Source organism: Theropithecus gelada, chromosome 17, assembly GCF_003255815.1.
Source record: "Theropithecus gelada isolate Dixy chromosome 17, Tgel_1.0, whole genome shotgun sequence".
NCBI classification, from domain to species: Eukaryota; Metazoa; Chordata; class Mammalia; order Primates; family Cercopithecidae; genus Theropithecus; species Theropithecus gelada.
In genome coordinates, this window is record NC_037685.1 from 51499310 (window position 1) to 51521137 (window position 21828).

Below are 21828 nucleotides of genomic sequence, written 5' to 3' on the forward strand. Positions count from 1 at the left end.
CACCTTCATTTTTTTTATCCCTTTGGCCTTGCTCCGTGCCTGAAAGGTCACCACACTGGAACGTCCAGGCGCATATGTGCCACTGGACAACGGGATGTTGGGGGACACACATGTTGCTGGATACTGGAATGGTGTGCGCATGCTCTGTTGGACACTGGACTACCGGTGCATTGTTGCCGGATGCTGGGATGGTGCGCGCATGCTCTGTTGGACACTGGAATGCGGGTGCATTGTTGCCGGAAGCTGGAATGGTGCGCGCATGCTCTGTTGGACACTGGACTGCTAGTGCATGTGCACATGTTATTGGCACGAGCTGTAGTTCAAACCTCAGCCATTTGATGCTTGAATTCCCAAACCATTCATGGAAAAGGGTACTTCTTCCTGCTGGAATTCTCTCTCTTTTTTTTTTAACTGATTGGGGAATGGGGTTGGGGGGGTGGTCTTGCTACATTGCCCAGGCTCAAACTTCTGAACTCAAATGATCCTCCTGCCTCTGCCTCTGCTTCTGCCTCGGCCTCCGGAGTAGCTGGGACTACAGGCCTGAAATACTGTTTCTTTAAGGAAGGGCACGTTACCGGTAATACCAAACCACAAAAGGATAGCCGCGGTTTTGGGTGAGGAGAGCCAGAGAGTTTCTTGCACATGGCCCTGTGGTGTCGGTCATGGCCCTGCATAGACACAAGCTGGAATCTGCAGGTGGCAGCCGGGACGCTGCGGGTGTCAAGTGCACATTGTGGCCTGGTGCCAACCATGGCGAGGGTGGAGAGCCCCGTGCCTGCAGCGCGCGCTTCCTGCACCGGGTCCTGCGACCTTGGGCAGGCGATGCCCCTGCGGGAAGGGGCTGGTCCATCTCCGGCCAGCCACGGACCCACGCATGGACCCAGCGACCCACGGACCTGCTTACCTGGGCGCGGCGCGGATGGCATGCGGCCACGCGGAGGGGGCGCGCTCGGCTGCTGCGGCCTCTGCAGCTTCTGCACCTGCCGCGGGGCGGCCGGAGGTAAAGGGAGGCGGCGGCCAGGCGCGGCCCCGCGGAGGCAGCTGCACTCGCTCAGTCCACTCGCGGCTCCGCACGGCTGCCCGCAAACCGGGAGAGTGTGGAGACCCGGAACCGGGGGGAGGGGCGGGGGCACTTGTGCGGCACCCGCGGGGCTCCCAGGGGACCTCGGCGGTGACACGAATTTCTAGGTGACCTGTGTGGTACACTCACAGGGCTCCCAGGTGACCGCGGCGGTGACCGGCGGGGCTCCCAGGTGACCGCGGCGGTGACCCGGGGACTCCCAGGTGACCGCGGCGGTGACCCGCGAAGCTGCCAGGTGACCTCCGCGGTGACACGCGGGGCTGCCAGGTGACCTCGGTGGTGCACTCACAAGACTCCCAGGTGACCCACGGTGGTGACACGCCGGGGCGGGCGCGCGCCGCTTCCGCTTCCGCCGAGCCGCCCCCCGCCCCCCGCGGCGCAGCGCGCGCCCCCCTCCCGGTGGCGCGGAACCAATCCCGGGCAGGGAGGCGGTGGCTCCAGGCTGAAAGCGCTGCCGTGGCCCCCTCCCCGCCTCCGCCGCGCCCCCTCCCCACTCGCACGGCCCCACCCGCAGGCGCCCCCCGTGCGGAGGAAGCGGATCTGCCAGCATCATTTCTGTTGTGTCGGAGGATGAGGTTTTGGCTGAGGACTGAAGAGATGGCCCTGGAAGAAATGGTGCAGAGATTAAATGCGGTTTCCAAGCACACGGGTAGGAGGAGCTGCTGGCCGTCAGTGATCTGTGCTTAAGCTTGACATCATGGGCTGAATTGTGGGGAAATGCGTCTGATTTTTGTAAGCCGCCCTCGTGTTCCTTTCTAGCGGTGGTAGCTGAGACATGGGGGGCACTGGTTGGTAGCTGGTGTGTTTTCAGAGGCTGTCGGCGATCGCGTGCTGCTCCGAATAGTTAAAATGACGGCACGTTGGTGTCACGGGCTCTCTCAGGGATGCTGGGTCTGCATGCGGAGCCATTTGTGTGTCTGAAATCTGCCCATCAACCTGCCCGTCCGCAGCCCTCGCAATGGAGAATGCACAAGTGCTTGCGAATTGAGAATGATCTGAGCCAAGGGCTTTCAGAGCTTGGGGTTTCAGAGCCAGGGGTGGGGATGGTGAAGCTACCTGGAAGCTCATTTTGAGGAGGAAAAAACCTGGACTAATCAGGTGGTTCTTTTCTTCATTAAATGCAATTTAAACCTCAGACAAATGTGTGAGACGGTATGGGTAAAGAGTGGGCTGGACGTTCATTTTCAGTATTAATCGAAATATTATTTCAAATAAGCTTTGAAGAGCAGTTCAGATCGATTATTTTAGGTGTAAGCAGAGACTGGGCTGACAGCTTGCATCTGGCCCTGGTTTTCAGGCGGTGGCATCTGAGTTCTCAGGCTGTGTTATGCAGAAGGGAGACGCATCCTTAACTAGTTTTCCTTGAAATGAAGAGGAAATAATGATATATCATTAAAAGTAAGTTGCCAAGTGTTTTGCCTGATGTTGCCATATGTTATGTCATATATGCCATTACTAGTTGTCTAACTAGTACTTGCCTGGGAGATTAAAATGTCGGTTGCTTGGTTTGGGTGTGGTTCTCTGTCTTTCTCTACCCACCCCGATGGATTTTGAGAGCGAACCAGTGATTAAATCAGCATAAGCACCATCGTATGGGTTGGTCTAATCAAGATGTTTTTAATGGGGGTTTTGTGATCAAAGCTGCTAGGCTTATTGTATATGGGTCGAAAGCAAACAAAACCATTTTCATGCCGTCTGCTCTCTGATTCTTAGACTATCAGCTCTCTTTTTCTGAAGCTTGAGTGGAGCTTTTCCGTGCAGGGTTTGCAGGGTTTGAGTACGGTGAAGGGCTGTGTGGATGCCAGGTTCACAAGGAGGCTTCCGATCGGCTGCGGGGGTGGAGGAGAAAGCACCTCCTTGCCCTGCGTGCCTCTGCGTGCGGCTCGATGTCAGAATCACAGAGTGGGAACCGCTCCAGAGGGTGATGTCATTCCCCAGATTTTTAGGGATTCGGGTTTCTTCATGAGCTCCGAGAGACACGTGCGCATTTTTAATTGTAAAAAGGCCGTTTCAGAAGAGCAGCAGTGACACTGGCCGCTCACTGAATGTCCTGCGAGCCAGGCTCTCGGTGTGGGCCGTCTCATCTGGAACAGGCAGTAAGATGTGCGTCCTCCCACACATCTGCATTACTGATAATTGCATGCTTCACCAGGACTTTCAAATCCAGCTTACCAGATATCTTCGGTTATGAGCACCCTGCAGTGTTTAGTTAGGGGAGGTGACCCTGCATCACACTCCACTTACTACCCATTAACACTGGCCTCTTCCTTCAGCACAAACCCACTTTCTGCTCACGCTGTGTGTAAGGTACCACTCAGTGGAGGCAAGTTATTAGACTGAGAGGCTGTAAAACCATCATGAGGGGGGTTTGTGGTGCGATATTGACATGACGCTATCACAGAGTGTAGGGGTGTGTGGTGCACATTCTCTGGTAGGGGTGAAGGTCAAGGTAAACCTGATCCCCACCTCGGGTTTAAATTCCAAGCACTTCCTCAGGAGAGTTCCCCACCTGCAGCCAAATACCTTTCAGCTCGAGGTCATGGAGCTGCTTCTCCTTCTGGCGTCATGCTAGGGTCCGTGCCAGGTAAGAGCTGATGGCAACAGGACACTGATGTGGCAGCTGGCGTAGGTCCTCAGGGCAGTGGTGGCGCTAGGTCACAGCTGAGGGATTGCGTACAGCGGCTGGCCTTAGAGCAGCTGCCTCATTCAGCTGCACAGAGCCTCACCCTCTGTAGATTCACTCCAAGCCCACAGGCATTTTATCTTTGCTGCTGTCCAGGACATGGTGCTGCTGTGTTTTAATTTCAGATTTATGCATGTCTTCTGTCACCTAGAACCTTCGTTATCTAGGCTAATCTGCATGTAAAGGAGGATAATGTGTGCTGTTCATATGGTCTGTAACTCTGTAGCCTTTGACCTTGAGAACTGACATTTTATATACTCTTCTAAACCTGATCTTTAGTAACAAGGCCGGGGCGCTTTCCAGTGGCAACTTCCCCTTGGCCCCCCTTCTATGTGATAGGGCTCGTTTTCATCTGTTTTTGTTTTCTCTTTGGAATTTTAGTAATTGGTGAAAAGGTAGAAGACATTCGAGGGAGCAGTGCTATGGATCTAGTTGATTTACGCATTTGATGAAACAGAACAGTGGTCCTCCAACTAGAGCATGTATCTGCATCACCTGGGGGGCTTGTTAAAGCACAGGCTGCTGGGCCCGCCCTCAGAGTTTCTGATTCAGTAAGTCTGGGGTAGGGTCTGAGAATGGACATTTTTTAAGTTCTTGATGAAGTCCTTCAGGAATCAAACTTGGGGAACTGCTGTAGTAGAAAAATCTTTAAACCTAGCCCCACCTTTTCCATTAGTTGATCTCATACTAATTCTTGTCATAGACAGATGGTGATAGATGGATAATACATGGATAAATGAGTGGATGGATGGATGGATGGATGGGTAGATGGGTGGGTGGGTGGATGGATGGGTTGGTGGATGAATGTAGGGTGGATGAGTGGATGTGTGGGTGGGTGGGTGGGTGGATGGATGGATGGATGGATGATGCCTACCTAAGGAAGCTTCCATGGAAACCCAAAGGACTGGGCTCGGGCAGCTGCCCGAAGCTAAGTGCAAGGAAGTTCCTGGAGGGTGGCGCCCTGGGTGGGCTTGGAAGTGTCACGCCCTCCCGCGTGCCTCACCCTGTGCCGCTCTTCATCTGTATCCTTTGTGACGTCCTTTATATTAAACCAGAAAATGTAACTAAGTGCTTCCCCAAGTTCTGTGAGCTGCTCCCGCAAGTTAACCCAACCCAAGGAGGGGTCGTGGGACCCCGATGTGTAGCCGGCTGGGCAGAAGCACAGGTCACAACTGGGGCCTGTGGTTGGCATGGGAAGTGGGAGGTCTGAGCCCTCACCCTGCTGGTCTGACACTGTCTCCAGGTAGAAGGCGTCAGAATTGAACTGGGTCACCTGCCTGGCATCTGCTGCAGAATTGATTGGTGCAGAATTGATTGGTTGCCTGTGGTGCGGAGAGACCCCACACACTTCTTGGTGTCTGGGGGCCATGGAAGTCTTCTGTGTTGACTGTTGCAGGGTGAGAGCAGAGGAAAACAGTTTTTTCCCCTCAGTCATTAAGCCTCCAGGTTGCAACAAGGTTGTGAGAAGCTCACCTGAAGCAAAATCGCAGTGATCAATTTTGGAAAAAGGAAACATAGGAAGTAGACTTGCCTCATTCTCTGATACTCCCGGCCAGCAAACCCTCAAGATGGGTGTCCCCGTGGGGTATCTGCCTGCCATGGCATGGAGCCCTCTCTCTCTCGTGGCCACATGACACACAGCTGAGGATGGCACCGTGACAGTGTTTGTGTTACGGGATTGGGAAGCCCTTGGAGTGTGCGAGGCTGGTGTGTCCCTGAAATGGCAGGAGAGGGATTGAGAGCAGGGTCTTGGTCTGCTGGGGCTCCGGTAACACAGTGCCGCAGGCTGGTGGCTTCAACAACAGATGTCCATCTTCTCACAGTCCTGGAGGCTGGGAGTCCAAGGTCAAAATGTCACAGGGCTGATTCGTCCTGGGGCCTCTCTCCTTGGCGTGTAGACGTCGTTTCTCCCCGTGTCCTCACATGGTCGTCCCTGTGTGCATGTGTGTCTTAATCTCCTCTTCTTATAAGGACACCAGCCCTGTTGGGTTAGGGCCCACCCTAGTGACCTCATTTCAATTTAATGAACTGTGTAAAGCTCTTGTCTACAAATACAGTCACACTCTGAGGTGCTGGGGGTCAGGATGTCAACGTATGAGTTTGGGGACAGTCGGCCCGTGGCAGGCAGACACGTGTGGGCTGCAGGCCCTGGGTGGCGGGTGGTGTGGGCAACAGGGTTCTGGGTGCAAGTGAAGGCCAAGCTGACGGAGCTTGTGAGTAAAAGAAGAGTGGGGTGTCGCCCTCCTTGAGCGAAAGCTGTGGCTGCCTCCTGTCCTTAAGCTCTTCCTGGGAAGGGGCCTGTGGCCTGAGCGGTGGGCTGAGGGACACGGTAGCACGGAGGGGCTTTGGGGGATGAGGGAGCGTCCCAGGACCACCACACAGGCACAGCTGTCCGGCATCCCCCGGTTGCAGGTCTCAGAGGAAAAACTCTGGGGGGATGCGCCCAGGAGGCAGGGGGCGCGCATTTCTGTGTGGAATTGAAGAGCTCTCAGTGGAGAAGGTGCGGCTCCCTGGCAGAACGCCGCCTGCTCATTAGCCCGCCCAGCAGTTTCCGACGGACGCCTTAGCACTCCCCTCTCATGCCCCTGCCTTCGGCCTCAGTGACTGGCGTCTCCTCAAGGAGCCATGATTTCTTTGTCCATTTTTTAAATGTGTTGAGGCCCTTTAGAAGGAAAACCATGCAGCCAAATGAGGTAGACGTCTGTGCGGGTTGCTATTTTGTAACATGAAATTTAGGTCTCCAATTAGATAGGTGTGACTATAAAGTATGGAAACATTTTTAAAGAACAATTAGCTTTCCTGGGATGTTGTGTTATGGATCTTGTTACTAGGGATTCAGGAGTGGGTTTTTGAGATTTGAGCGGAGAGAGGCTTGTGAGGAAACAGTGAGTTTTTTGAGCATCCTTGGCATCTCGTGTTGCCAACCTTCTGTGATCTGACACCACGGCTCAGTGTGTCCCGAGAGCTCCTAAGAATGCAGCGCTCGGGCCTCCTAGCCGGGTGAGTCTGACGCCCTCCATGCGAAGATGGCACGAGCACGGCCCCACGTGTGGAACCGGAGGCAGACTGATGAGCTTCCGGGGATTTCAGCTCCAGCCTGCTCTGAGGATACTGGGGGGCTGACCCTGTGTTTGCTTGGAGCGCCCTTCAGGGAGACCCGTGGCTCCAGGGGCTGGCGCTGAGTGACCGCAGGTCAGGTCTCAGGAGTGAGCGATGCCGGGCAGCACCTGAGGAGGGGACGCCTGCGAGGTTCGTTCTGAGTTTCGTGGGGACTTGTGTTGGCCACCGCCTCCTGAGTCGCACTTTTGCCTTGGGAGGGCGGCCGCCTTCCAGTGTCTTCCCGATCTCCCTCCTCAAAGCCACTCCTGACTCTTCCACTGCCCTCTCTGACCTCAGCCCCCACGGTTTCATCAGCTCCTGTCCTGGCACTTCCTCACCTGGTGCCTCATCGCCTGGCACTTCCTTACCTGGCATTTCATCCTCACCTGCCACTCCACATCCCCTGCTGGCTGCCTCCTCCCTTAGTCTTATGTTTAGAGTTCCCTGCATTTGGCATTCCCTAAGGGTAAGACCACCTTCTACAGTGGTGCAAACTCCCCCTCAGAACTAGGGACGCCGGGTCTGCAAAGGCCCCCGGGCATGGCTAACCTCTGAGTCCGCAAAGCCTCTCGCATGGCTGACCTCCAGGTCTGCAGGGGCCCCCGGCGTGGCCAACCTCCAAGTCCATGAAGTCCCCGGCGTGGCCAACCTCATTGGACGAGTTTGCTTGGACCTTTGCGCCCCTGGCATGCTGCTGTTCTGCTGGTTTTTATAAGCCTGGCCCCTTGGGTATGGAAGACGCACAGATTTTAGGGGTTCCATTCATTTTGCAGACGTTCTGGGGAGCACATTTGTTGATCATTGATACCAGCTGAATACCAGAGGGTGCACTCCAGAATTCGAACTTTAGGGACTAGTAAATATGAGAGAAGCTGGCTCGGGAGACCTGCTTTCGCTATAATAAAGAACAAGGCATAAGCATCACAATCAGAAGTTCTCCAAGCTTCAGCTGCCCATGAAAGGCATGCTGTGTCTGATAAACACATTTTCATGAGTAGAGAATAATTTTAACAGACCCTAGGGTCTATTGATTCATAATTTAACCAAATACAGTTTCTGGAGCCAAGTTAGTTCTGCAGCCTAAGTATGGAAAGCTTAGCTGCTTTGTCTGTGTGTTTCACTTCCTCCGCCACCCACGACGTGCGGGCAGCACTCTCAACGTAGCCCCTTCTTTCACCAGAACTATCATCTCCGCATCAGCTCACGTCACCGTCCGTAGAGTTGGAAGGAAACCACTGTAAGTAGTATTTTCACACTTCTACCTTTCAGATTAACTCAGAATGTGTCTGGTCACATTCATTTTATAACTCTGGGTGTGGAGAAAGAAGCATCTCTTACACCTTTCAGAATGTTTACAAGCTAACTGCCCTTGTCTGATACACACACAAAAATGGAGCTGCCTACATTGGAATTCTAGCGAAGTACTGAAGTTAGAACGTCTAATGCCTTGTGGTCATACCTGGATAAGATGTGGGATGAGGCTTTGCACCTTGTGAGGTTAGCGGGGCCCACTGGGAAGAAGGGTTGCGTTGACTATTAGGTTAAAATCCTGGTGCTAGACCCATGACCTGTGAGGTCAAATCGGACGCACAGGCCTCCCGGGCAGCGGGAAACCCAGAGGCAAGGACCTGGTCCGGCAGGGCTGGCACTGAGAGGTTGGGGTTGCCCAGTCTGACAGTGAGGGGCTTCCCAGCGCTGCTGTCACTACCCTGTGGGGGCTGCGTGGGGAAGTCATTGGTCTCCACACAGCTCTGCCGTCTGTGACTGTGACTGTGACTGTGTGGTGCCTCGGTTTCCTCATCTGCAAAATGGACTCAGGAGAGCACCTACCTGCTAGGGTTGATGTGATGATCAAATGAGTTAAATGAGTTAAATCTGCATGAAAAGCACTTAGAAGCACCTGGCAGACAGGAGGCTGTGGGGAACTGTTTGCTCTTAGGGTCACTTGTGCACATGGTTAGTGCAGGCAGGTGCTGGCCATGAGCTCCTGTGCACAGCAGGGAGCCACTGCCATGGTCATCCTCACATACAGTCAGGTGTGTGACCACACTGATGATCCCAGTAATGAAGTATGTGGGGATTTTCCAGGTAAATGAGAAGGAAAAGGTAGGTTCTGAGAGGAAGGGTCTGTGGTTGACCTCATTACAGTCACATGGTGATAGGGGTGACATCCGTGGTCATTATTCTCACAGATGCCCACGGTCACAGAGAGCACAAGCCCGGGCTTCAGCACCCAGCACTTCGCAGGCTGCTCTGCCATAGCGAGCTCCTGTCCTCCCTCCCTACCTCCCTCCACCCCAGGAGCCTTTGTCCAGCGTAGGTCCCAGGAGATGCCCAGTGCTGAGAAGAAACCGAACATTTGGGAGGAGACACTCAAGAAAACTTACAGTTGTGAGTTTGAAAATACAAAAGAGCCGATTGTTCCTCCTAAATTATGGGATTGGCTGGCGTTTGCATCTAAATTGGGCTCTCAGCAAATGTTCTGTTTTTTTTTTTTTTTTTTGTTTTGTTTTTTTGCCTTACTCCTTTATTAATAATGTTAAAGAAATGAGACAAATCTCCAAAGCATGAAAACCAATTTCTCAGCGTTAGTCCTAACACACAATTGTGCCACTTAACTCCCTAAAGGAAAGAACTAGTATTAAGTTTCATTAATGACATTTTTGGCAATCTATTAGGGATGGTGAGCTAATGCCCCAAACAAGACTTCGTTTTTGTGAGAATGCCTTATCTCTTAAAATGGAACTTGTCGTGGACATTGAAGAGAAGGATTCCGGCTGGAGCACCTGTTAAACGCTGCACAGGGGACCACACGCGGCTCCGGGCTCGGTCTTCAGGTCTGTCATGGGGCGGCAAGGCTGGGGCGGAGGGCAGTGTGTGATGCTCACGCAGGGAGCGGCACGGGGTCACCTGTACCTCTGAGGCCGAGCTGTGTGGCCTTTCCGGCCATTCACCAAAGGTGCCTCCGCCAGACCAGAGCCACGACCTTCCCTGGCGGGTCCCGGGCTGGGACTGAAGGAGAGGAGGGGCTGCTCGGCGAGTGGCCTCTCGGACACCATGGCAGGAAGACGACGGGCCGTGAGGAGTCACACACCAAACCTGACGCACAGGCCTCCCGGGCAGCGGGAAGCCCAGAGGCAAGGACTTGTCCCGCAGGGCTGGCGCAGGGGGGTTGGGGTCGCCCAGTCTGACCGTGAGGGGCTTCCCAGCGCTGCTGTCACTGCCCTGTGGGGGCTGCGTGGGGAAGTCACTGGTCTCCACAAGCATGCTCTGTCCTTCCCTGCACCCCACGCTTTACGGAGAGAGGAAGCGAGACACCTCCGTCTGTGCCTCACCCCCGGTGCGCACGGCGGCTCCCACCCGCATCAGCCCGGGAGCGCTGAATTTTATTTTATTTATTTATTTATTTATTTTATTTATTTTGAGACGGAGTCTGGCTCTGCCGCCCAGGCTGGAGTGCAGTGGCCGGATCTCAGCTCACTGCAAGCTCCGCCTCCCGGGTTCACGCCATTCTCCCACCTCAGCCTCCCGAGTAGCTGGGACTACAGGCGCCGCCACCACGCCCGGCTAGTTTTTTGTATTTTTTTACTAGAGACGGGGTTTCACCGTGTTAGCCAGGATGGTCTCGATCTCCTGACCTCGTGATCCGCCCGTCTCGGCCTCCCAAAGTGCTGGGATTACAGGAGTGAGCCACCGCGCCCGGCCAGGGTTGAATTTTAAATCACCCAACGGCTCATTTAAGACCTGCCCTAAACAACTCTCTACTCCACGACTAATGGAGTGGTTAATGTAAGACTCTTTTCCTGCCAGAAATGATACCAGTTATTGATATGGATTTCTTAACAGTAGCTTGGGGCCACATTGTGTCAAACAGACTCCCGGGGTTCACAAAAGTCAACCCGCTTCTCAGGGGCCCAGCCATTCTGGAGCCTCCCTGAGGCCAGCCAGCGGGGTGACAGGAAGAACTCGGATCTCACGTGGGTTTTTTGTGTTTTCTCATGGGGGGGGCTACCAAGGAGCTTAGGGAGGAAGTGGCCCCCGCCAGCCAGGAGAGGACAGCCGGGTGTTCACGATGGTCGCTGAACCCAAAGCTTGTACGCGCCACATATGAGAAGAAATGAGCTGATCGTGAGCGAGCTTCCTCTCTCAGGACTGATTTTTGAAAAATGGTTTTAATTAGTAACATCTTTAAAACATATTTAGATGTTTAGGACGTTGAATGATGGACGTGTGTGCACATCCGACCTGCCCAGCTGCAAGTGGCCCTGCCATTCCAATTTCCGTGACTTTCCTCAGCACCTTAACCATGCACAAGGGAAGGAAACGCAGAGAGAGAGGTTTGGTGCTGACCCCAGAGGCGACCCTGATGGCTCCTGTGCTCACCGCTCCCTGCTTCTGTGAATTCAAAGCCTCTGTCCTTGTGGATGGAACCAGCATTTAGGGCTTGATTTTCTGGTTATTCAAAGAGGCCCTTGGAGGATCACCTTAGGTCAGGAGTCGGAGACCAGCCTGGCCAACATGGTGAAACCTGGTCTCTACTAAAAGTACAAAAATTAGTCGGGCATGGTGGCAGGCATCTGTAATCCCAGCTACTTGGGAGGCTGAGGCGTGAGAATTGCTTGAACCCAGGAGGTGGAGGTTGCAGTGAGCTGGGATCGTGCCACTGCACTCCAGCCTGAGGGATAGAGCAAGACTCTGTCTCCAAACAAACAAACAAACAAAACCAAAGAGGCCTGAGCTCTGGAAACACCACCCGAAATGCGCCATCCGTTTCCCCATTTTCATGTGAGTCAGGTTAGGGCTTACCTGTCCTGGGCTCTCACACAAGCCCCCAACAAAACGGAGTTCGGGTCTCTGCTCCTGGGGGGCTGAGACATCGAGCCTCTCACCCTATTTTCCTCTGTAGCTGTTTTGGGGGATGCAGCACAGAGAACAAGCTTCCAGCCGCTTCAGGGGGCGGCGGCCTTGGGACCATCTTGTTGCATCTGGCAGGTGGGTGTGGAAGGCAGGAGGGGGATGGTGTGTGGGGCTCTGTCTTTCCTGGCAGAAGCCGGCTCTCAACACCTGTAGCTCTCAGAGGAGCAAACCCAGCACAGAACACTTTGAACAGAATCACCGTATTTGTGGAGGCTAATGGGACACCAAGGTGCCACTCTCGGGCGTGGAAGCAGCCTTTCCCTCTGACGTCCCCAGTGCCAGTGGGGGGACACAGGAGGTGGGACCCTCTAGCCGTTCTGTGAGCGCCTGTGCAGGGTGTCCCTGATGCCAGTGGGGGGGCACAGGAGGCGGGACCCTCCAGCCGTTCTGTGGGCGCCTGTGCAGGGTGGCGGGACGGGTGTGCGCTCAGTAAACGATGCTGAATAAATGCATTCTTTGGCTGCAAACCAGATGCATGCTCTAATCACGTCGGCTCACAGAAGGGCACATGTGGTGCTTGGGACAGTGTGTGGCTTTCACAAGCAGGCCTGAGCTCCAGCCCTGCCATCTTCTCTTCCTGTGGCCTGAAGCATATACTAATAAGAGTTAAAATGGCATTAGGCCATTTGCATGGCCTTGCACATCAGCTGTGAGGCTGGAGCCCTGGGTGTGACCAGCATGGTGCCCACTGACTCTGAGAGCCTGAGGGTGGCACGTCACCTCGGGGGCCATTGGGAGCCCCGGACGCTGTCACCTCTCCTCCCTCGGAAGCAGCCATGGGGCAGAGGGTGGGAGCTGCTGGCTTGGGACCAGCTAAACACCTCTTGGGGAAAAGTATCTCCGGCCACTCAAAGCAGCCTCATCACTTCCTCCCTCGAGGAGCTCGGCAGCAGACGGGGGTCACAGGCGTGGAACTTCCCACTTTGTTTCAGGACAGCCAGCAGCACGTCCCTCCCTTCCTCCGGGTTTGTAGTTGTTTGTTTGAACTTGAGACTTCCTGAGGCCTGGAAGGTGTTTTTGGCTTGCTCCATAAGGCAAGGGGTGCAGCCCACGCAGGCCCCCCCGCCCTGTCCGAGGAAGGAAAGGCCCAGAACTTGTACACAGCGGGGCAGGCGCGGCAGCCGGGTCTCTCGGCACCACGGCATTGTCTGCCTGCTCTTCCCGGCGTGCAGGGCGGTGGTGGCTCGGGCCAGGCTCCAGGAGGCCAGGCCTGGGGCGAGGACGGCTGAGGGCTCCGGGAGGCCAGGTGCTCTGAGGAGGTGGCTCAACCCTCTTGGGTTCTTTCTTGTGACTTGGTGAAGCCCAGAGTCATCAGAGTCCTGAGCACCTGCCTCTCGTGACCATGCAGCACCCACCCGGCTTTTAGCTGTCCCTGCAGAGACCCGAAGGCTGTGTCTCCAGCATCAGGGGTCGCCTGTGGTCCCTGCATGAAGAACCAGAGCTGTATCAGCTTTGTAGCAGCCTTCGTGACAGGGCGGCTCAATGGCCGAGAAGGGAGCATCCCGGGGGACCCTGCGGCGGCTGTGGTCGCTGCCCAGGAGGCGCCGGGGAACTGCAGGGCGCTCGAGGCCAGGTGAGATGCAACGGGGTCGCGAGGCATGGGGGCAGGTGTGGTGTCCCCTCTGCAGGTGTCCTCTTAGTGGGCAGGCACCTCCCTAGGGTATTTCTCTCCCCACTTGACCAGCAAAACCTGTGCAGCTTGGAGACTTTTTAAAAAGGTGGAGATGACTGCTAGGCGTCCCGCTCCAGGTCTGGGGGTCCAATTTTCTTTGTTCGTCTCGGGGTCGGCCCCGTCCTGCAGTTCTGGAACCTGGGCGTAGGAATTTCTGCTCCGACTGGAAAGACGAGCGGACTCGAAGTGAGGGAAACGGCGGTGGCGGGTTTAATGAGGCTCCCCTGGGCACACGCGGTCTGTGGGCAGCTGGGTGTCCTTTGCGTCACAAGAGGTGTGTTTTGGGGGGATGAGGGCGCAGAGCTGTTGCAGACGCGGCCCAGGCCAGGTGGACCAACAATGCAGGCTCGAAGTGCCACACACAGAGGAGCTCAGGCTGCCCAGGCCCCTCTCAGCCATTCAGGAACAGCAGGAACAGCCCGATGGCACAGCCTAAACTCTCACAAGTCACAACCAGTGCTTTTATTAACTTCAGAGGAGCAAGGGCATTCTGCTGGCTTGAGGGAGAAAGGAACTTTTCTGATTTCCGCTCCCTCCTGCCCTTTCCTCAGTCTGGCGACCTGGAACCACGGCGGGCTGTGGAACGTGGGGCAGATGTTGGCTGGAGCCAGCCCCCTGCCCTGCTTTGACCTGGCTCCCCATGGGGTTTGGGAGCGTTTCCTTCAGGGATGGGCGGGCGGCGGCTGGGCATTGGCAGGCGAGCATCAGGGAGAGGAAAGGGAGGCAGCGCACACATCCAGATGGTGCCCGACTGCCCTGGGACCAAGTGGCGCTGGCCAGGAGGGGCACCACGCGCAGGACAGCCTCTCAGGCTGCCGCCTTTCCCTTTCCCCCGCCTCGGGCATGGACAGAGCCTGTCACACTGAGGAGGACTCTGTCACTTGCTGCTGGTCAGCTAAGTGTACGCTGTGTGGGTGCAAGTACCCCAGGGCCAAAATAACAGATCCCAGTCTCCCTCCGAGTCCACTGACATCCACCCCAGCACGGTGCGAGGGAGGCAGCCAGGGGCCGTGCATGAATCCCGCACACGCCAGGGTGACCGGAGCTCCATTCACGCCCCACCACCCTCTGAAAGCTGAAGTCATAAGACCCTGGACGTGAGCACAGCGGGGGCTTGGAGACGGGGACCCCGAGACATCTCCTTCCTGTGCAGTGGGGACCCCGAGACATCTCCTTCCTGTGCAGTGGGGACCCTGAGGTGTCCCCTTCCTGTGCCTGAGAACCCCTGAGACATCTCCTCACTGTACATAGGGACCCCCGAGATGTCTCCACACTGCACGGGGTACCACCCTGTTCCTTGTGGGAGCAGGAGGGCGCAGGAGCCACAGTGAACTTGTCCCCGTAGCTTTCACAGCAACAGGGGCCCCTCTGCGGTGGCAGCAGCGGGAGACAAGGCGATGAGTGTCATCCGCTGTGAGTTCTGCGGTGCTCTGGTCCCCTGTGAAGACACTGTCCATGACGTTCACACTCACTGAGCCACGTCCTGCCCTTGGCTGGAATGTGAGGGCGGTGAGGCACCCCCATCCTGTAAGGAAGTGTGCACCGAGCCCTGGTCCCATGGCATCTGAGTGGAGCGGCCCCCACGGCACAGATCACCTGGGTATCGTGAGAGGCAGACCCTGGGTCCCTGGGCCTGTGAGCCTGAGACTGGGTGACCACCAGCTCCCGGCAGGGTCTACACCCCGAGGCACAGGCAGGGGGACGCACGGCCTCTGTGTGGGGCCTCCTCCTCCAGGCCGGGCGGTGCGGGTGCGGCTCAGAGCCCAGTGCCCTCTGCCTCCCATCGCCTGGGCTGCCAGCGTGACCTGCCCGGCATGGGCGCCTGGGGACTGAGCCTTGTGTGGCCCCCTCCCAGCCCTGGCTGTCTCCCTCGGCAGGAGCTCGGCACCGCGCAGGTTTTCTTCCCAGGTTGTGTGTCTCTGATTGGAAGGTGGAGGAGTCACAGACGCCCCTTTGTGTTTCCACAAACACAAACTGGGCAGGCCCCTGCCGGGGCTGGGGGAACATGCTCAACTCGCGTTGGACCTGAAGGTTGTGGGGAACCAGGCCCGGAGTGCAGCGGTGGAGGCCATGTCTGAGGGGTCAGGCAGGGGGCCCCCCAGCAGAAAGCATGGGGCCGACGAGGGGTACCAAGGGACAAGAGCTCAGGAGCTTTGGAAAGAGGTCTAGGGGCCTAGTGGGCTCCAAGGAAGGCAGAGAAGCCCCACGTGCTTCTAGTAATAGGGGCTGTGCCCACCTCGTGAAGGGGATTTCTGGGCTGGGGACGAACGCACAGGATGTGGAGGGGTAGGAAGGGCAGGTGACAGAGGCTTTTTCCAAGATGTTGGCCATGCAGTGGAGAGGAGTGGACGCTGGGCCAAGGGTGGCCGCGTCCATGGGGCCTGGAGCCTGCAGATTGCAGGAAACCACGGAGTGGTGGCAGCAGGGGACCCAGGGATGGAGTGAGCCCCGGCTCTGTGGTGGGCGGCCGGGGGCATCTCCCCAAGGCTCTGCCCCCTCTGTCCATCAGGTGGGAGTTGCGGCAGACGGGGAGTCAGGGGGGCCTCCTGTGGAGGAGGGTGTGTGCCACGGAAGGCTGCTGAGCCCTCATTGTGTCTGGTAGGAGCAGGTGTCACAGCTGTGCCGGGAGGCCTGCCCTCGTGTGCTGTGGGAGGGGAGAGGCATGGTTGCGGGGAGCTGGACCCTCAGGACAGGGTGAGCTGTCCCAGCAGTGGCTGAGCCTGTGCTGCATAAGGGGCTTGGCGTGATGTCTGCGATCGTGTCTGTGGTTGGAAGTGACGTCTGGGCTGGAACTGACACCCAGTTGGAGCCGTGACAAAGGACAGGATGATCAGGGAAATTGCAGAGAACAAGGGCCAGGATGGAAGCTTGAGGGGCGCCGTGGTGTGGAGGGGGTGCGGGTGGAAGAACCCTCAGGAGCTGGGCTGGGGCTGGGGCTGGGGCACAGCTCGTCCCCGAGTCTGTGGTGGTGACTCTAAGGAGGCGCTGGTTCTGGCGAGGAGGTTGGGGAAAGCACTTCCTGATGCCTTTGGGCGTGGAAAGTGGTGGGGGCAGCCAGGCCGGTTCAGTGCAAGGCCGGAGGTGAGGTTCAGGTGCGGCCCACAGGCTGTGGCAGGGACGCAGCACTCAGCAGGTGCCTCAGGGTTTGTTGGAGGTGAGGGGGTAGCAGGGCCCCTCACACAGGTCTAGGGTTGCAGGTGCATGGCAGCTGGGTAGGGACGGGAAGCTCCAGTAAGATCCACCATGGGATTTTTCACCAGAAACTCCTAGAAGTTAATTCTGTGTCGTGAGAATAAAAAAGTTAAGATGCCTTTGGCTTCCCATCTGCTGGGGAGCGTGCCCAGTGGCACGGCGGAAACCCAGGCCGGACCTCACAATTGCAGGATGAGCCTCCTCCCTTCTGTCCGGCAGGCGGCCTTCTCCGGGCATTGCCCTGCACCTCGACGGGCCCAGCGGGGCTTGAGTCAAGCTCCGTAAATGCAGCGCCCGACATCTGAGGGCCGCCACGCTGCGGGTTCCCATCTCCGCAGCCCGTGGCGCTGGGCAAGGCAGAGCCTTAGGTGGAGACAGGGAGCCGGGAGGAGTGTCGGATGCCTGTGGCCTCTTTACAGCTCCGTGGCCTGCCTTATCTCGCCGGCTCTGCCCTTGGTAATCAGGATGTGAGGCGGGTGACGGACACTTGAGTGCTCATGACATATTGTGGCCCTGGGGAGACGTGGCGTCTGCAGCCTCCGGGGCCTTCCCTTCTGCCTGGCTCCCTCCTCCTCCACCCGCCCACCTGTGTGCCTGGGTCAGGCCGGCTTCTGCATCTCTGAGGACAGCCCTCTCCCCGCGCTGCCGCTGTTTTCCTTGGGTTGAGCACTGAACAAAGCCCCTTTGGGTTAGGAGGCAGGCGGACCTCCACCCCACATGGAGGAGCAGCCTCCGCTGCCCAGAGGAGACGGTGCTGGCAGAAAATGTAGCTGCGGGTGGCGACTTTCTGATAACCAGGAGGGGATGTTGTCCTTTTACTGAGTGGAGGTTGGGGCCGGTGCTGAGGTTGTCCGCCTCCCCTCTGTCCTGCACGGCCTGGTGGGGAGATGCCACCACACTGCAGAGACAGCAGCACCCTCGCCGGGCGCCAGATCTCCCGGGGTCCACCTGTGCTGCTCTGCCCTGGGGTATTCGGAGCTGAGTTCCAATTAAGCCAAGAAAAACAGATTGTTTTACTTAGAATTTAGAAATTCTCCTCCTTTTTTTTTTTTTGTTGTTGTTGTTGTTGTTGTTTTGGAGATGGAGTCTCACTCTGTCACCCAGGCTGGAGTGCAGTGGCGTGATCTTGGCTCACTGCAACCCTGCCTCCTGGGTTCAAGTGATTCTCCTGCCTCAGCCTCCCGAGTAGCTGCAATTACAGGTGTATGCCACCACACCTGGCTAATTTGTTTTTTATATTTTCAGTAGAGATGGAGTTTCACCATGTTGGTCAGGCTGATCTCGAACTCCTGACCTCATGTGATCCACCCACCTCAGCCTCCCAAAGTGCTGGGACTACAGGCATGAGCCACCGCGCCTGGCCTAGAAATTCTCTTCCTAAAACGTGTTCGAGATTGGCACAAGAAGTTTTAAACAGAATCAGCATTCACCGTAAGAAGCAGATAAATACATTTGAGGCACCCGGGGTGAGTGATCTCAGTTAAACTCCCCTTTAAGCTTCCTGGTAGTGCGTGCAAAAAGGAAAACATTTGGATCTAAGATCATGCACAAAGAAAAGCTGTTCTGGGAGGAACCAATTCCTCCGCCATCGCACTCAGCTCCCTCGAGGGAAAGCTGGAAGGGGAGAGGGCGTCAGGATGCGGGTGCTGGTGTCTCTGCAGCTCATCCTCCTTCAGGGACCCCTCTGCTTCTGTCCATCCCTCAAATTGCCAGTCGTGTCAGCATCTGGGGCCGTGATCAGATGGAGGAAGACTGGCAAGCAGTCACCTCCGACAGGACTCTCTGGCTCAGTCTCCCCAGGAATATGCTGCTCCCCAGGCACAATGGAAAACGTGCTGCGTGTCATCTTCCGGCTGCCTGTTTAAAGCAAGGGAGGCCACGCCCCCAGCGGGGGCGCCGGGACCCAAGGCGAGAATAGCTCAGGTTTGTGCCTTTTTCCGCAAGTCCCTCTCGGGCGGGCGCAGTGTGTCGCCTGGACCTGCGTGTAAACATCAGGGCGGACCAGGAATCGGCCTCCAGGAGGGTAATTACCTGGCGTACTCCGTCCCAGGTAGTGGGTAAAATGAAAGTAAAAAGCCAACTGGTCCCTTATGCAGATTTTAGGGGACAAAGTTCAGCATAGAAAGGTCCTGTTACAAGGAGAGGGTTGTGGGAGCCCAGGGCAGCACGCGTCCTCCCTGGCATCTGATCCTTGCCATGGGGGACGGAAAGCCTGTCTGGATTTCCGTGCCGGAAATGAAAAGCTACTACCTGTATTCTGAGTGGTGCTCCTGGCTGCTGTCCATGGCTGAGGGTGAGTCTCCTGGTTCCCCGTGAGTCCCTCGCAGGTGGCGTGCTCAGAGCAGTCGAGGCGGCCTCTGGGTGAGGCGGCGTGGAGGTGCCCTCTGTGGATGCCCCATGCTCCACAGGGCACATGCAGTCTGTGTCCCCTGTGGAATTTGCAGTAGCTCAGGGAGTGGGGACGAGGAGCAAATGAGCTTTTCACCCTAAAGTTATCCTTTGACCCTAATTTATGTCACAGCTACCAAAACCAAATAAGCTCCCCTTGTCTGGCAAGCCTAAGCCTCACACCACTGTGCAAACAGCTGGGGGCTCAGCCTGCACCAGGCTGCCCCACGTCCCGAGAGCTCTGATGTCCGGCGGCCGCGGCTGCAGGTGCAGGACAAAGCCGAGGCCATGACCGAACGCTTTGCCGTCCCCTTGACCATGGGACACCTGGTGATATGCCTGAGGATTGGCCCTGGCACACTGAAGCCCGGTTTATGCAGAGCTGCCCGTGGTCAGCCGTGCAGGGAGCTGTGAGTCCCGGCCACTCTTCCCGTCCCGTGGTCAGTGAGCCCCCGGGGCCACGCGTGGGGCTGAGCAGGTCTCCTGCCTCAGAAGGCATTTCCTTCATTCAACCTTGAAATCCAGAAAATGCCCTGGAATGAGGGAGGGCTCGCCCCTTCACTGGCTGAATGCCATCTGTGTGTCTGCCTGGCATGACCTGCGGTCAGGGTCTGATCCTGGCTGTGAAGACACGGCCTCCATGAGGATGGGGCCGCAGATGGATGCCGTGTGGCGCTTTCCCGGGGCCCAGAGTGCTGAGTCCTTGTCCTCAGAGTCACAGCTCTGCTGTTTATCAGACTGCATCCACTCTCTTCTGAACTCACCCATTCTGCAGATGAGGAGAGTCGGAAGGTCACGGAGAGAAATGCTGAGTATCACAGGGTTGGCAGAGCGTCCCGCGGACGGTGCGGGAGGACACAACAGGAGCTTAGTAGACGGCAGCACCACCACCCATTCACACCTGGGCTCCCCCAAACCTCCCACCTCCCCACGGTCCCGCTGCCCTCGGAGGACCCACCGCGCAGGGGTGTTTAGGACGGTGGCGGCACTCCCGAGACCACAGGCATGTCTCTGAGGACACGCGGTCTCCTGGGCCCGCTGGTTAGGACAGAAACGCAGGAGCCACGCAGAGTCTCTGTGACACTGGGGACCCCCTGAGGGAGGGAAGCCCCATCGGAGGGTCTGCTGGGCGGGGCCGGCCTGCCTGTGGGTGGACACTGGGCTGAGGGTGCCAACCCCGCCACAGGGCCTCAGTCCTGCTACAGCCAGGTCTGTGCTGCGCCCTCACTCCCCTGCCCGCCTCACAGACCGTGGTGCGCTCCCCCAACAGCGGAGTGTACACTGCACTCTACCAGGGCCATCTAGGGCTCTCTCAGGACTGTGGGGATGCCACAATGGATGGACAATATGCAGTTACATTTGACAAGAAAACGAGCCGGCGTCCTGCCTAAGGCTCCAGGGAGGCTTCAGGTGGGACTGGGAGCCAGGGCCAGAGCTGGAGCACGAGGTCACAGGGCCACAGCCACCCTGGGCTGCTGCGTTTCCATCTCGGTGGGTCCTTTCACGCCGATGGCACCCGGTGAACTCAGTCAGTGGAGCTGCCTTTCCCTGACGCTGTCCCTTCACCTGGCTGCAGGGCCACAGACAGCAAGGGCCGCAGGGCCGCTGCAGCTTGTTCAGGTTCAGGTTGATGGGGTCCCAGAAGGCATCTCCCTCACCTGCCCCTTCCAGTGCTTTTCCAAAATTTTGTTGTCTGCAGCCACGCGGAGGGTGGTGTGGGCCTGGAGCACCTGCAGCCCCAGTGGGGGGCGGGGACCTTGTAGACGCAGCCCAGGGCTCATTGTCTGCCCCCTGATCTACCCAGCACAAGTTCAGCACCAGCACCCATTTGTCTTTTTCCTCTCTTGCTTTTCACTCACTGCTCAGACTCCCCTCCTCAGACAAATTAAAACCACGTCAGAGTGGCCTAGCAGGGGAAGCAGAGCTGGCCTTCTGCAGCCTCACACTTGAGTCCTGGAGTTCAGAGATTTTCGCTGCTCTGCCCAAGACGGTCTAGCAGACTCAGGAGGGGGCCGGGTGTGAGGTCTCAGCCTGCGCTGCACGTGACGTTTTCACTTCCATGGTGGTGGCAGAGGAAAGGGAAGTCCTCTGTGCTGTGGCTTGCTGGTCTTTGCACGGTGGTGAGAGGGTTGGCCGCTGGGCTCCCTTGCCCCCATCCTGCCTCCCATCCCTGTCCAGGGCCTGGAAGGGGCCAGTGTGTGTCTGGAAAGTGTGAAGTCCGGCAGGGGTGTGGGAAGTACCCATGGGCACCATGGCTGTGGGCAGACACAGGTGGGATCGTCCCCCTCGTCACAGGAGACCTGTGAGAGAAATGACCAGAACAGACCCCACCCAGCCCATGAGGGGACAGCCTCACCCAAGCAACACACACCCATTGTCACAGTTACTTGGAATCCTGCTGTATATTTTTGTTCTTCAGAGTCGGGGAACGGGGCTGGGCATCAGAATACTGCTCTGAATACACAGCGTGTTTAGAAGAAAGTCATGGGGTCGGGCTGCGGGGCGAGGAAGCCTCCTTCTGGAGGTGCAGACGCCACGGGGCTAAGACCAGGAGTTTGCGCCAATCCAAAGGGAAGGCAACGGCGTCTGTGGCAGCGCATGTGCACCCACCATGCGTGGTGGTGTGGCTGCCTCTGCCCGGGATGCACGATGTTCTCTGTGGTCGTCTACTGCGTTTTTTGTTTTTTTTTTTTTAATTCTACATGGTGAGCCGAAAAGGTTGTTAAGCACCTTTGGGGTCCAGCCCTGCCATGATAAGAACGTATTTCTTTTTTTTTTTTTTTTTTTTTTTTTTTT

At 56.9% G+C, this 21828-nt stretch overlaps 1 protein-coding gene and 1 pseudogene across 1 annotated transcript in view; both read left to right on the forward strand.

The window, feature by feature from the left end:
• Positions 1-203: 203 nt before the first annotated feature.
• Positions 204-21828, forward strand: part of MCF2L (MCF.2 cell line derived transforming sequence like) — an 82383-nt gene continuing 60758 nt past the window's right edge. Inside the window, exon 1 of the mRNA XM_025364398.1 lies at positions 204-1000. Within this exon, the coding sequence (XP_025220183.1) occupies positions 643-1000 (358 nt within the window). The 5' untranslated portion in view covers positions 204-642. The remainder of the gene's footprint in view (positions 1001-21828) is intronic.
• On the forward strand, positions 13875-14553 carry LOC112610839 (annotated as a pseudogene).